The sequence below is a fragment of the Bombus pascuorum genome, chromosome 9 (genome assembly GCF_905332965.1).
Source record: "Bombus pascuorum chromosome 9, iyBomPasc1.1, whole genome shotgun sequence".
Taxonomy (NCBI): domain Eukaryota; kingdom Metazoa; phylum Arthropoda; class Insecta; order Hymenoptera; family Apidae; genus Bombus; species Bombus pascuorum.
In genome coordinates this window covers 5,993,745-6,009,467 of record NC_083496.1, presented here as the reverse complement: position 1 = coordinate 6,009,467, position 15,723 = coordinate 5,993,745, and the positions used below count along the sequence as shown (strand labels likewise).

Genomic DNA, 15,723 nt, shown 5'->3' with positions numbered 1-15,723 from the left:
GACGGACCTGAGCGCCGCTGCAATTTCGCATTCATATATTCAATTTCGGTGGAGCGGCCTGCCGGGACCGGAAACTCGTTTCGACGTTCGAGCGAGGATCTTGCGAGCAGTCGAGGCTCCATTCGAAAAATCGGACCGATAAATTTCTCCTCTGTTCCCTTCTTTTTCTTCCGCGGAGAAAAAAAAAAGTAGAGGGAAAAGATAGCATCCTGACAGTGGAATTTGCAAAGAATCGAAATACACTCGTTGCATAGTCAGTCGGTGATCGATCGATTCGATCCATCGAAATGCGTCACGTCAGGGTGAAAGTTAAGCGGTCGATCGAGGGCGTTGGAAATTTGATATAAAGGCGGACTTATCCGCAGAGATTGCCTTCGAAATGGGAAAGAAAGTTTCGTCGGTTTGCTCCATTATCTTGATGGAACTTTATCGGATATTCTTTGGTTCATCGGATAACTGCTTTTCGTCGGATCGATGCTGCATCTTCGAAACTTCTCGTTTCTTGTTCGCGCAACGTTATTGCTAAATCTTGAAGGAATATCGAGCATCTTGAGTGACCCTGTGTCAACGTCGTCGTTTAAGAATCCATACTCTGTGACGTCGACTTGAGTCGGTACAGCGAAACGTTCTTCTACTCGATTAGGCGTAACAACGGAAACGAGCGTTTCTCATTCGACGCTACAACCCAGTTGTTCACGAGGAAAGCTTCAATTTGTCTCGCAGGTCTCAAGAAACAGGCGTTCTCGCGAAAGCTTCTCTGCCTCTCGAAACTCGCGAAGGCAGTCGACTATTACTCGATTAGCTTTCAGGACGGGACAGATCCGCGTTCGCGCTAATTACGCGATCAAAAGCGGCAGCACGCTTTGAGATTTAGCGCTCGATATCGACAGGGTGAAAGCGATTTCGTGTATTTTTCTCCGTGGTTCGTTCCCTCCGCCTCTCGTTCACTGAGGAGTGACAAGAGAAGAAAAAGAGAAATACAGGGGGAGAAAGAGGTGGGCGCAAAATCGTTGCTCGTTATCGGTGGAGTTAAACAAACGGGTCACCGTAATTATAACTCACAGCGGTGCGCGCATCTAGGTCCGGGCATGCGCCCGCCTCCGCGCACCTGCGAGCACGTTCGAGTGTGCTCGTCAAAAGTGCGCCCCTATCGATTTCGGATATATAAAGTAAAATCCGACCGCGAACGCGCCGTATGCCCTACATTTTTCCTTTTCCCGCGAAAACGCGAGGATTCAGTACGCGCCACGAAAGAATCTTTCTCCGGCCTCGTTCGTTGAAACGATCGTTCCTTGGCCAGCGACGAAATTTCATTTCGAGTATCGTACGTTTCAAACGAGATAGGAAAATGCGTTTGCTTGTTCGGGTGATATTATTCAAGCTACCGTAAGTCGTGGCTGGTATGTTCAAGTTAAATAGAATCCTTTGATGCAACGTAATTAGGAAAGTATTCATCGTGTTACTCAACAAGTCTAGTTACATTAGGTGTCCAAGCACGTCGCGTCGCCTTGCAAGCCCTTAATCGGTTTACTTAATCGAACTTGCTGGTGCATCGTGGACCTACAAGTTGTTCGCAAGTCTCTTGGAGCTAGGTCAAGGTAGTTCCTAAGAACACCATAGTAACCATAGAGCGTGTAAGCCCGTGTTAGATGATAAGGGCAAAAGTAAACCGTTGTTCGTCGATGATAAAGTAACTGGAGAGCGGAAAATGGTTTTATCCGAAATCGTTCGATTCGATATTTTTATACCTATTTTCATTCTCGTTTGGGAAATAACAGCGCGAGCTCGGTTGTCGGTAATTAACGCGTGTACATCTTCGTACGTCGTTCCACTAGTCGAAACGAACGAATCTCGTCGGTCATCGAGCCAGGAAAATTCGGAGAACGCGTGGCTCGAGTTATCCCGAGTTTCGTCATTCGAAACGATAATTATCCGTTTCGGAGTGTTTCGTGTTTCCACTGGGATTCGACGTTCGCTCGTCTGCAGATGCGCGTCTTCCTCTCCGCTTGCTATTTCATTTAATTAACAGGAAAGTGGGTTGAGTGTAGTCGCGTTTGAATGATCGTTGCGCCCATCTATGTACGCAATAATAACGATAATAATCCAAAGCTTGGACGCTTTTAATAACACTCGTCCCAGGAAATCCTTGCTACCCTCGCGTTCGCTGGTAGGTCAGACGCGTGACGAATTAGGTTAGTGGCAAAACGACGTCGTGTCGAAGTCCCTTGTCGATCACTTATTTACTAATTCAAATACGATACCTATATTCTGGAAAGATTTTTCAACGTGTAAACGTCATACGTTTGATAAATTATTATTTACGTCATGGCTGATCGATATTCTCCTCTCCATCGTCATCCGAGGTAACTTCGCGTCTTGATTCTCTCTCGTTTCACCCTCTAAACAATCGATTCCTTGCCGAGCATATTCGTCCCGTCATTTGCTTCAGTTGCGTAACAGTCGCTCAAACACGGTTTCCAATTCGTACGTTTCGTGCACACAGCGACGAGAAACGTCTGGAAGAAAAGGAGCGAAACGTAGCAGCAGAAGGTACGAACTCGACTTTTACTCGCAATTTCGTTCCCCTTCTCGTCCTTCTGCTGGTTATTTGTATATTCGCCGTTTAATCGTGTCGCGTGTACACAACGAGGCCGACCGCAAAAACGGTGGTTCGAAATTGCTGTCAAATAATTTTTCGCTCTCGTAGAGAAAGCACAGTTTGTTTTTCATTTGTCCGCGAGGGTGGCGTGTTTGGTTGGCGTCGCCCGATCGATTAGCTCGATCGATCGATCGCATATTTGCAAAGCCCGTCCGGTTCGTTATAAATTTCAACCAATACTTTTGCTTACTTGGAAATTTGTTTTATCCCGCGGCGCCCCACCTTTCAACGTAGCGTTTTTCCCCGCAAAGTACCCGACGTCGAGCAGTCGCGTCGACCGCTTAATTATCCAATTAACTTCAAACATACGAAACGCGATTACAATCGCCGAGAGCCGCCGGCTAGCGACCGTTTTGACGCTTTTTCGCGCTTTCCCCCCCGTATTTTATCGGCTATTAGCAGCGCGCTAATTAGTCTACCGTCACGATATATCACGTTACAGTCCCGCGTAAACGCAAACAGACGCGACAACGCGTCGCAAGATACACAGAATCACCGATACGGAAGCATCGATCCCCGCGATTTCCTACTACGAGGATTTCACGCTTCGCTGATTCCTCCATTCCATGCAATTCTTCTTCTTTCGCGATCTTCTACCTCTTGAACCTGAATTCCCGCTCGACGCTTCACAGCGACGCGAATTAGGAAAATGGTACACCGTCTTCCTGGTCCTCTTAGCCTCCTTGGTTCCTTGATTCTCTCTCGCCCTTTCCACAAACTCCACCCTCTCCTACCAGGGAACAATTCCGTAGCTCGATTTTCGCGGTTATTTAGCCACGATATACCAGACGAGCCTAAACTCTCAGACGTATCGTCTGGAAATTCCTAATCACGGAACTTGAACGAAAGCCGAACGATCCCGGTGTCGAGCGAGTCTGTGGCGTCTCGATCCTCCGGTTTCCGACCAAACTCTCCAAGACTCTTTTCCTCGCGTATATATTTCACCGTGGCCCGAATCGACGACGAACAATCGCCGAACGGACGCGGTCGTTTTTATCCGTGATGGCGACCGATTTGCCTCGCTCGCGAGTTCTAACGAGGCTCGTCGAGTTTCCCAGGCTGGTGTGCAGCTGCGTCACCGGAAAGGTTTGGCGGCTGCTTCAGGACGGATATACCCTGACGGGAGGGCGGGTCGCGGCATCGATCTCTCCAGCAGCCAGACGGACACCGGTTCCAATTACCGCCGTTTCGAATTGGCTGTGTTTCTCCGACCAACTAGAGGAATCTGCTCGCGATCGAGTCAAGGCACCGCCCAGCCCGCGTTCTCCGAACTTCCCGCGATTGATATTCCTCCGCCACTCGACGACCTCGTGTCTCCTTCTTCTCGCTCGAGCTATCGCGCGTTTCTCGGTCAGGAAACTGGTTGCCGAGTTCGTCGAGGAGAACGGTTTTTGTCGACCACGGTAACGATGATTTTAATTGGACGATGCTGCGTGACGTTTCGTGAACGCCTCGGAAACAATTAAGGGGAATTTATGCAGAGGGTGTAACAGATCGGACGTTAATTGGACGTTTCCACCATAGTGATTCAACGACGATCATTGGAATCATGGAATTTTCCTCGTGGGATAACGCTGACAATGATAACAGCGACGAAAGACGAGAATCAAACCTGTCGATCTACATAGAATTATCTTTTACGTCACTCGGGTCTCTGACGACACCAGATACCGTTCTTTTCTTGTCGAACAAGCATCGATAGAATCTTTAAGGCGGCGTAACTTCAGACGACCCGAAGGAGACAACTTTATTTAGGGAGGACGATCGGTGCCATCGATTCAAGGACACCGGTGGTATCCGCCTACCTCATAACGCGAGCCATCCGCTCCAAAACTGCGGGAATATCAATAGAGGGAATCCACCGTGGTGGATAGAGTAAGAGAACATGTTTCCACGACGCTGCCGGCGCCAGGCATCCCGAATGAATTTATTCGGCGACCTTAGCTCGAGAGCGGAATTTTCAATGCGCTCTGTACTCTTATTGGCACTGATATATTCGAGAAACTTTTATTCGGGATCTTAAATTATCGGAATATTGCTACCAAAGTCCCGCTTTGAATCAGACTTCTCTTTAGCGTATACGAAGCAAGAGATTGCGTTAAGCAGTCGTTTTATCGATAACGATCCCGACAACTTTTTCTCCAAACTAACTTTCAACGATATATCCTTTAAGACGATCCTCGATAAGAATATACTATAAAGATAAGTTGGACGTTCTTGTTTACGATGTTTTTCGACTAATTTCTTTTGGTCCTTCGGTTGTCAAGACCATCGAGCGAATCTTTTTAACAACAGTTTCGCAAAGAGTTCGTCCGCTTCGTTCGCCGCGAGTGGAACAGATCGAAGCTATTCGCGAAATCGACTTGGCCCGTAGAAATGATCAATGACGTTTCCTATCGTACCAGAATTTATGCCCAACCTTCGATGCTACGAAGATACCGGTCAGCGAAAGCGAAGTTGCACGGGTCGGCGACTTGTCGCAAATTACTCGCTCGTTTTCGATTTCTTTCAGGAAGACGTCCGAGTCGTTAAGTTATTTATCGTTGCGGCTGCTTTCATCGACGATACAAAATGCAACAGCTTCGACGCTATAGAATCGTTTTGTAATTTTATAGGAATCTTGCAGATTCGCAAAGATGTCTTAAAGATATCGAACGAAAAATCTGTTCGGCTAATCGACAAGCTGGAAACTTCTCGAGCAGACAGCAACGATCGAAGATAGGTGGAAGGTTAGAGAGGGAGCACCCATCGTAACGAAGATTTGGAGGGCGGCGATTAAAGCGATCAGGGTAGGAAGAAACAGAAAGACGTCGGCCGGTCGTTTGTCTTAATAAAGTGCGTCGAAGGCACGCTGTTCGAAACGGCTGACTTATGGCTAGTCATCCGAGTAGGCTGCGCCCCTCTTACGACCCGTTTTTAGTGGTTTTTCGCTGCGGTAGAAAGGTAGAGACTAGCGGCGTTCCACCGATATTCAGAAGGGTTCTTCGAGTCCCAAGGTCGTTAACCCTGCCTACCAAGTCCATCAATCGAACAAGGGTGGCTGGTTAACGATGCCAAGCATTCGTCATCGGGTGGATCCTATCTCGGCCACCCTCGAAGTTACCTCGTTTCATGCTCCTTTCAACTCCTTTACCTTGTCCCGAGTGGTTTCTCTTCGATGGCCTCGGATAACCGTCGTACTTTGGATATTTATCGCCGATTAGAGAGGCAAATTGGGATAAATGAAAATTTTTCTCCAGCTTGCATGGACTTAACAGGATTCGAAACATTTTTACTTTCATGTTTAACAGGGAAAATTAACGATAGTTTACACGCGAAAGGAATTTCCTATTATACGACGTCCGCTTTATTCATCGTCTTTCTGATCTTACTTCATTAATAAGCGCTGCTCGAGCCTTGTAAATTCCAGTTTCGCTCGGCAAAATCAAGTAGCGCGGCCGATCTTATTTGCATAAATAAACAATTATTCTCGACGATTATTTTTAAGTGGCAAGTGTACCCAGGATAAATATCGGCCGATAAATATTCAAGATTCGCTGTGAAGGGCCGTCTTTTTTCCGGACAGGCAAACCGGTCACCTAATGATTTATCATTTGCCTTCGCTAGCCGCCTGGAAGCTTGGTTCATATCTCGCCGCATTTTTCCTCGCCACGCTATATGCAGAAGCCTTTTTATCGAAAGAGAGAGAGCTTGCAAGTTCGTAGACCTTAAATCATAAGCTCCGTCGCTTTAGGACGCATAAGCAGATTCGGTTAAGTTTAACGCAACATATGAACATAAGTTTGCCGCCCTGCTAAAGCTCTCTCTAAACTAGCTAAACATACGTTCCGCTTTCTACGCTCTTCGTGAACTGTGAGCTCTTGCTACACGCTATTCTCCCTTAAGAAGAGACTCGACGTATACATAAACCCTTGGAACCACCAGTTAGCCATGCTAACATTTGTCCCTGTTCCCAGGATCTTTAACTCGCAAACATAACACTCGTATTCGCCCACGAAATCCTGTCAATCTCTCTGGCGACGTTCTGTACAACGTGTTTCGATCCTACTTTTCCACAGAGACGTCCGTGGTGCTACCATCCGCCTCGTCGGATCTGGACAAGATCCAGCAGCCGGTCAAGGTCGTGCTTTCCAGCACTTGTCACCACGCGTACAATGCTTGCAGGTGAGTAAAAATATTATCCGTTCTTGATCTTAATCTTTAAACGCAAAATCTTTATTCTGACATTTATTTATTGACATTTCGAAATTTTGTCGAACCTGACGGTTTCGGTTTGACGATTCGTCAAATGCTCTTCGCGCTGTGATAGCTGTAATTTCCTCGGAATTCTTTAACAAAAGTGGCATTAGCTTGCGACAGTTGTTTTTAAGAAACTTCGAATTTGTTAAGTCCCTGCTATGAATTCTCGTTGCAGGAACGATCCAGAGTGCAAAGTATTGATGGAACCGGTGCTGAACCACTGTGACTCGACGAGTTGCGCGAGGAACGAGTGTATGGAAGCGTTGCAGAATTTCTACAAATCCGCGAATCACAAGCACTCGGTAGAGATCGCGTTCTGTCTGTGCAGGTGAGTCGTAAGAGACGTCAGGCCGACCATCGAAATCGGAGAATATGCGAAAGTTGGATCGACGACGAAACGAGGCGTGTACGAAAAATATAAAATTCGACCGGTAGCAAAATCGTTTCTTGTCCGATCGTGCGATAGTTATCGAAATAACGAGATAAAAAAATTCTATAAATCCACGATACGCAACCCGTGTGAAAATCGTTTTCCGCTCGCAGCGGCTTCGGTAGAGAGAATATTCCGGTGTACTCGCAAATCGATGTCTGTCGACGATAAAAAACGAACGAAACAATAAAAAAAAGGGGGGGAGGAGAAGGTTGAACCGGCCACTTGTCCGGGCCCACGGGATTTTATGAATTTGTATGCGATCCGTGTTATTTATATTTATTAAAACAAAAATATTCTTGAACGATTCGAGTGGATTGTTTCGAAGGGGTCGGGTGGCAGATAGAGCGGAAGAAATTGTTATATCGTATTCGTGGATGGCATTCGCGGAAAAGAGCAGGAATCTCCTATTTGAAACGGTATCGAATTAATCGCGGAAACAATTAACCCGCGGGTATCAGAGGCGGAAGATAAATTCGGCCGCTAATTAATTTCGTGCTTGATTAATGAAGGATCGAATAACCACAGCCGGCGAAGATATTCCACAATCGTGGTCACCGTGCTGTTCGCGATGAGTCAACCAACGATGATGCAACGAATATGCAACGATCATCGACACACGTGGCTATCTTTAAATGAGAGATCGTGCTCTTCCATGGCGAAATGAAATCCGCGAGAATTTAAAGGATTATTCGAACGAGCGAGACGAAGGGATAGCTGGTAACGCGACTCGGCCGGATACGACTCAATTAAGACCGCTTGTCTTTGTACATTTGCCGTAATCCTGAGTAAACTCACGGCAAAAGTGATAGGGAAAGACAAAGGTGGGTCAGAGGAGAGCATACCCTCGTACAAAGAACCGTCGTTGCGCTGGAAATACTCGGAGTTCTGCATCTCTAATCCCTTCGCGCGAACGGCAACCAGTCGGGGCTTCTTTTCGAAGGAAACTCCTTTAACTTTTAAGTGGCTTTTGCCCACGAAACAATGCAGAAACTTTCTATCCGTCTTTCACGTTTTTTCTTCCACCACTTTTTTTTTCACTCCAACTTTTCCCGTACGCCGTATTCATTGTCCCGACCACCGTTTCTTTGTCTAACCGCCCCGAAACACGAGATATCGGTATCATCTCGGGATTTATTAATATTTGACGACTCTCGTTGTACCCGCACTTTGCCGTGTCTTTGACAAATTGGAACTCGTATTCTCCAGCTGCTATCCTAAGATGCAACGATTAATTTAACACTATGAGGGCGGTTGCTTGCGAGATGTCCGAGGAAAATTCAAACCATCGTCGAACGAACATTCGTTCGATCGGCTGGCTTAATTTTTAGTCGATCGAATGCCTCGGGATTAGGCAAAATATTAGAACGTCCTACCGTTTCGCCAGAGGTATTGATAAAACGTAAAAATTGATAGAGGGAAGAGAGCAATGGCGACATGCGTGGATGAGAAAAGAATCGAACGACACGAGAGAGCAAAGGGAAGGGAAAGTCTGGAGGTCGAATAAAATACGTGGCGGTCTCGTTTAATGCTCGTTGAGCAATACCCACCTTGCGGTGCTTGGGAATTTCTCCCTTAAAACTCGCTGGAGCCCTCGGGAAGGTAGATGGAGATCTCTTACTCTCTGGGTAGACTCCAGGACGGTGCTCTGTGATGCGGTAAATCGTTTCGTCTTCCCTTTGTTTCCGCAATCTGACCACACTGACGAATCGAATCGCTCGTTTTAAGACCAAATATCTTCCCATTATCCGCGCTATCTTAATAATCCTTTCGATAGTCTATCGTCTAATCGTGAATTTCGATCTTTAGAAATACGTATATCGATATCGTTCGACAAAACGCTAGCGAACAAATATAATAAATGAAATAAGAATAAGGTATTTTTTTTCTTTTTGCAGAAAAACAGACGGCAAGAAGGACGAGTGCATGATCGCGCAGGAGAAGATGTACCCTGCGTGCGCGCAACGTACCGAGGGCGATTTGCCGACCTGTCACAGTTTGGCAGAAGCCTGCAAGGAGCACGAAGCATGCAAGTACGTTCGAAACATCGGAACGACCTAATTAACAATGTAATATCGATTACGAGATCGGTTATAATATCGTCGTATAAAATTAATACAACATCGTTGAAGGTTCACGAAAGAAGGTTAATAACGCTTAATCCAAGAAAAATGAATCTCTCCATTCTCACGGTGAACATCGTAATCTCGTAGTTGAAAGACGAAAGGGGCACGAGAAACGAGATTAATCGAGGCTGTATTAAGATCGCAAAAATTAATCGGCCCCGTGGACAACAATGGCAGGACAATTTTGTCTGGCGCTTATCGCAAACAGCAACTGCTAGATTGTATCGTCGGTCTGGATAAACCGGACCTTTTGATTAAACGCTTCGAATCCTTTTTTCTCACGTTGGCCAACTCCCGAGTGGAAGGGATGGCCGTTTCAATTTGAAAGTTAAATTGCGAGTCAACGAGACGTGGCTTGATCCAGTCTTGCCACGTAATGAAACACTTCATTATTAAGAAAAAGACGTCCGTTCGGCCGCACTGCAATTACGATAACCGTCGGATCCGCTCGAGCGATCCGCGTCTACCATCGGATTTCGACACGAAGCGAGGTCAGCTGAAAAAGCTGAAGCTATTTATCGCCAGTCGATTAACGGAGTGTAATTAAAATCCGGCCGTTGATTAATTCGATTGAAAATTTTGAATTGGAAAGGAATCGTGGACTGCCCCTCCGAGCGTTTATGCGAATGCAAATATTCATGGCGGATCAATTTCGATCGACCGGCGGTTAGATCGCGCGACAATTGAATTACAGCGTACATATATCGTAGAGGCATTTTAATTGATTTATTATCGCACCGCGATACGAATTCGTTTTTATCGCATCGAATATTCTTTAATCGTTTGATGCATTATGCAGCAATTTTTATAACGAGGTGCCGCGTTCTATCGAAAAGACGAGTCGTAATCGAACAAATAAATTACGGCGATTATCCTGATTTTATCGTATACAATTGCTCCAATAACAATCCATGAATCATCATAATTATATGTATTATTAATAGCTTCCGTATGCAGAAAACCTTCGACGAGCCCATAAATCGAGCAAACTCGATGAAACCATCTCGTGCATAACGCTCTACGGCCTACAAACACACACGCGCATATCCTAACAGAACCGCGATTATCCTGAAAACAATTTAGAAAGCAGGTCAAAGTCCCGCGCAAAAATGCGGAAATCCTATTGGACCGTTGACATGTTTACAAACTCCGACCGAATAATTTCGATTTCAATTTTGACCTAGCGACAAAGGGAGGGAGAGAGAGAGAGAGAGAGAGAGAGATGTTGCTCGTCCTCGAAACGTCAGTCTTCGTCGGAAGTTCGTGACGAGCGCTTTGACGATACTGGTCGTTTAGATGCTCGCGAGTAGTTCACGGCGTAACCTAATTACTACGTTGCGTAGAGCGAGGTTGGAGTACTACGAGCAAAACTGCGCGGTGGACAGCGTAACGAAGAAGTGTGCCGGTCCAACCGCGGAATGCAGGAAAGCGATGCTAGGAATACTTGGCACGGAACTACGATCGAACTGCGCGTGCAAGGGCACGGAACTCACGCAACTTTACGATTGCTTGGGCTGGCAGAGACTCCTCTGGGTGAACCCTTGCGTGGGTGAGTACCTTAAAAAAAATCCAACCTTTAACATTCTATCAGTTGGTCGTTGATAAAATATTACGCGTGCTTCGAGAAAAGTTTATTCGCAAAGCACGAACTTTCTCGTATTTTCGTTTTTACGGTATTTCACGCACGTCGAAGTTAGACGAGCTTATTTATGACAAATAGCCTATGCGTAAATATAGCGCCTCTACGTAGGTGTTCGAAAGAAAGAATAACAATAGTCGTGGGACGCGCGTTTCGACGTAATCGATCCTGTTCGATCCTAAAATTGTTCACGCGACACGATAAGCGAAAGAAGATGAAAGAGAGCGACTGTTTCGTGGCAGATACAATTCCCTCGATGCTTTAAGCGGCGGACGATGTCCGTTCTCCGGGGGAAAAACTTGAAGCAGGCCGTGTCTTTCCCGCGATAAAATCATCCGACGGGATTAAACATTTGCCCAAAAGAACGGTGAAACGTTCGAGACAATACGATGTGCCAGTCCGTACGGTGATTAATATCTGAGACGATTAATATCTGAGCGATGACAGAGCCGATTCCTTTGCGCACGCTCATCTTATTTTTATCATCCGCCCTGGCCCCCGGCTAAATATGTAATTCGGCCGTTTATTGGAAAACGTGATGAATGGCTTTAGTCGCTAACTCTCTCGGCGTTCTCTCTTCGGATACACCTCGATTCTACGAATATCATAAATTATTTTTTAAACAAGATTTATTGCCTTTTTACAAGGGAGCAAACGGCAAAGAAAGTACGAAATGGAAGAAAGATAGGACGAGTCAATAGAGCTACGGGAACTCGTGTCTTATCCAAGTTCCAGACCGGAGCATAAAGCCGTTCATCTGTAGCGATCGCCTAGCGATCGCCAAGGTTCATTGAGATCGCGGAATTGCTATTACATCGAACGAAAGAACGTACGGACGAGCGAAACGGGACTTTTATCGATCTTACATCTGTTACCGCGAATCGCGTTGCAAAACTTGATGGTAGCCGGCATTCAGTCGACAGATAAGTCATTTAGATATGAAGAAATTGCGCTTGCTGCTCGATCGAGAAGTGCATCGCCGCTGTGTGTGTATGTGTGTGTGTGTGTGTGTGTGTGTCGGCGTTAACTGCATCGACCAGCTCGATCGTCTTTCGTCGATTCCCGATAGGAAATGTAGGTCAAACAGCAGGGTTTGATGGCCTCCTTTCGCCTGGCCGATAAACACGTTAGATGCAAATTAACCTGGACCAACTGTTATGGTGTGAATTTATTTACCAACCCGTTAGCTGAAACGTACGATTCGATCGATTCGACGATCGTTCATTTCATTTTCTCCGGTGTTAAGAGGTAGATGTGTACATCCTAAAGGGCGAAAGTAATTTTAAAAGATTTTTGAAGCAATCAAAGATAGTGGAGAGAAGGCATTAAGACGAAGTTGCCGATGGTTTCAGTCGAATCTCAGAAAGATTATCACGCGAGGAGGAAACATCATCATTACCCGAGGACCACGACAACGACGGTCTCATCGACTACCAAGTCACCGGTTAGCACGACGACGGTTACCATGGTCGAGCAAGTGGAAGATAATAAAATACCGGAAGTGACGAGATGGACGACCACAGAACCTACAGAAACTTGGGAAATCACCACCACCAGCAGTACCACCATAAGTACCACCCCTAGCACTACTACTACAACCACCACGCCACCTCGTAAGTGTCCATTCGCTGGTAATAATAATCTCGTCTGTCTGCAGATTTTGTTCCCTTTTCAAGCCGTAAACAATTACGTCGATTGGTCTTCGAATAGACAACTTAAATAGAGTTCAAGTGCGCGACGACAAGGGGCAATTACTCACGCGGCAAATCGGCAAATCGGTGAAGTAAAAGAAGCAAAGTATTGAAATCTCGGTGAAAGAAAGTCGACGAAGGAAAAGAGCGACGCGTGATCGCGGTATTTCTCGAATGGGAAAAGCGCAGCTCCTTTGATCGTTCGAACCGGACGAGAGAGATTCTGTTCAGGACACACGAGGAATTTTCGTTTCGTTGCCGCGAAAGCCCGTGCGTCGAATGTTACAAAGCGAATCGATGGGGTGGGAGGGCTTGAAACGGGCTAAAAGAAAGATTCGAAACGGGGAATGGGTGTGGCGACGGTTAGGGGTTGAGACGAGGGCGGGAACTGGGGAAAGAAGACAGGAAAACAGTTTGCCGGGTAACGTGTAGCACACGTCTGAACGTTCGTCTCTTTATAGGCTTCTGTGTGGTTCAAAGGCCGAGGCAAAGTCACCAATACATAAGGGAGGGCGAAGGAAAGAGGGTGAGTTCGACGATCTGCAAGGTATTTTCGCGAGCGACCGGGCGAAAAGCGTTCTCGGCCGGCTGGCAAATTCGAGAAACACGGGCTACGATTTGGAAACCAATCGAAAGTTCAGCAAGATTAGAGCAGCGAAAAATGCAGGCGGTTGAAACGGAATTTTTGCTTAAATACAGAATAACTGTGGCATGGAGTATGTTAAAATTCACATGCCGTTTTACTCGCTCGATAAATAATTTGGCTGTGTTTCGTGCAACTTTCTCGCCGGTGTGGCTGCGATTATTAAAAGGGAACAATGTTACAAGTACGTATTGTGCGACGTCGGTGACTTTAATCGCGTACGCGACGATGCAACATAAACGGAAATTCAGAAATTTGATACTCCCGGAGCGCTTAGGGGAAACACGAGGGAAAGCTTTTAATTGGCGAGAAAGTAAAGAAACGCGAGCGGAAATGATAAACAAGCTTTTAATACTGTTTCGTGCAATGTAAAAATGCGAACCATTGAATACACGAATGCACGTATTGCCGGCGAAAAGAGACGAAGATCTTTTTTTCACCACGCGGGGTTCATTATCTCGTCGATCGATGTCGGTGAATTAACAACAATGTCGAATGGTGACTGGAAATTTTAATTCCGAGTATCGCGATTAACGTCGGCAATAATTAATATTCAACGTACGCTATTTTCAAGCCGGGCCATTCATCTTTAAAACGAAATACCATGTATCTTGATTATCGTGTTCCATTACAATTATCGATTTCGAAATAATGACACAGCCGGTAAACTGACCGGATCTAACATCCGACTAATCTTGGGACTTTTTCCCCTCGAATTTAATCCTTAGAAATTACAGTAAATTCTAACGAGACAAAAGGGAAACACTCGTCGGTCATACTCGATAGCGGATTTTACATTTCTGCATATTTAGAAACGGCAATGTTTTAAGGTATCTTGCTTATACATCTGCCTGGACTTTGATCCTTTTTCTCTTTAACCAAAAACCAGTCGTAGCCAAATCGATTCGACGCAACTCGTCCATGTCTCTCGAAGAAGATTTAGACCAAAGCTATACTCTTTGAACTGCGAACCAACCAACCGTATACTTGATCCGTGTAGCTGTATCGCGAGGACGAGCCGGAATGTTCCGAGCTGTGTCAGTGCGGCGAGGGTGAAGTTCTGATCTGCAACACGATCTGCGTGGACTCGTCGCCCTGCAAGACGGACTTTGCTTTTTACAATCACGAAGCACCGGCATATCAGGCGCATCGCGGACCTTGCCTTTGCTATAGCGGTCGTTTCATATGCATGCGGCCCTCACCAGGTGAATGTTTTTCATTTATAATAATTTATTTTAGTACACATTATTTTTAGATACAATCGTATCTAAAGCCAGAAACGGGTATAGCAAAAGAACAACAAAAAGATGAACGGCAACATTTAATTAGAAACTTAGTTGCAACTCAAGTTGATGAGACGAAAATACTTTTTGTACTATAGATCGTATGCCTCGTCTTTAGATATTAAAAATGTTATCGTGGCTTTGTGATGATATCTTTCCATAATTTGTCTCTACAGACGCTTATTCTATACCGCACGGAGTTTTCATGTTCCTGGGCTACAGCGAAAAGGACGAGAGCTTATTGCGACGGCACAATAACCTCACCGTCCTGGACGCAGTGTCGTCCCTCGATAACTTCATGAGAGAAGAAGTTAATAACCAGGTAAAACACCTTACCGCATTATCCATCATTCTTACTAAAAACGTCTCGTACCGTCGGTTGACCCACTCTCTCTTTATCTTCTCCACTTCTTAAAATCAAAATTCTATCGCGTTCCGCAAACCTAGAGGATCTGTTTCAAACCGGTTCGTCCGAATGGTAGACCGAACGAATTTTAAGCCGAAACGGCGACGTCCTCTCGACTGTGTGAGGTATTCACACGGGGCTGAGAAAAATCTCGAGAGGCGGCAAGGCAGACGGATCGGGAATATAAAGCGCACACGGCTGGGCGAAACTTAATAATGCGAGATAGCGTTGGATGACGTCGAGACATATCTCGTATTCCTTTTTTCCGTTTTATTTGCAGACAGTATGCACGCTGTTCCTGTACAACGCGACCCGAGAAAACGTGATTGCAGTGGCGCGTCTCGGGACTGACAATCCACCCTTAAATAGCAGTCAAGCTCAAAGTCTGCAGCATCTTTTGCGCGTCAAGGTGAGTAAATTGCAAATAGCAACGACTCTCTCTCTCTCTCTCTCTCTCTCCCTCTCTCTTTCTCTCTCTCTCTCTCCCCCCTCGTCCCGTGAATTCGCATCAATTCTGATCTTATTTGCCGGCAAATTCGTACTCCCCCGACTTCCAGCCTAGTTGACTGGCCCTAGCTCGTAACTTTATTGCCACCCCTAGCTTTTC

At 45.9% G+C, this 15,723-nt stretch overlaps 1 protein-coding gene across 2 annotated transcripts in view; it reads left to right on the top strand.

Moving 5' to 3' along the window:
- LOC132910788 (uncharacterized) overlaps nucleotides 1-15,723 on the top strand; it is a 222,320-nt gene that overhangs the window by 180,596 nt on the left and 26,001 nt on the right. For both annotated transcript variants that reach the window (XM_060966791.1, XM_060966793.1), the window contains 9 exons: nucleotides 6,718-6,823; nucleotides 7,074-7,226; nucleotides 9,227-9,361; nucleotides 10,798-11,003; nucleotides 12,446-12,706; nucleotides 13,246-13,310; nucleotides 14,428-14,632; nucleotides 14,887-15,032; nucleotides 15,397-15,525. In XM_060966791.1, the coding sequence (XP_060822774.1) occupies nucleotides 6,718-6,823; nucleotides 7,074-7,226; nucleotides 9,227-9,361; nucleotides 10,798-11,003; nucleotides 12,446-12,706; nucleotides 13,246-13,310; nucleotides 14,428-14,632; nucleotides 14,887-15,032; nucleotides 15,397-15,525 (1,406 nt within the window). The remainder of the gene's footprint in view (nucleotides 1-6,717; nucleotides 6,824-7,073; nucleotides 7,227-9,226; nucleotides 9,362-10,797; nucleotides 11,004-12,445; nucleotides 12,707-13,245; nucleotides 13,311-14,427; nucleotides 14,633-14,886; nucleotides 15,033-15,396; nucleotides 15,526-15,723) is intronic.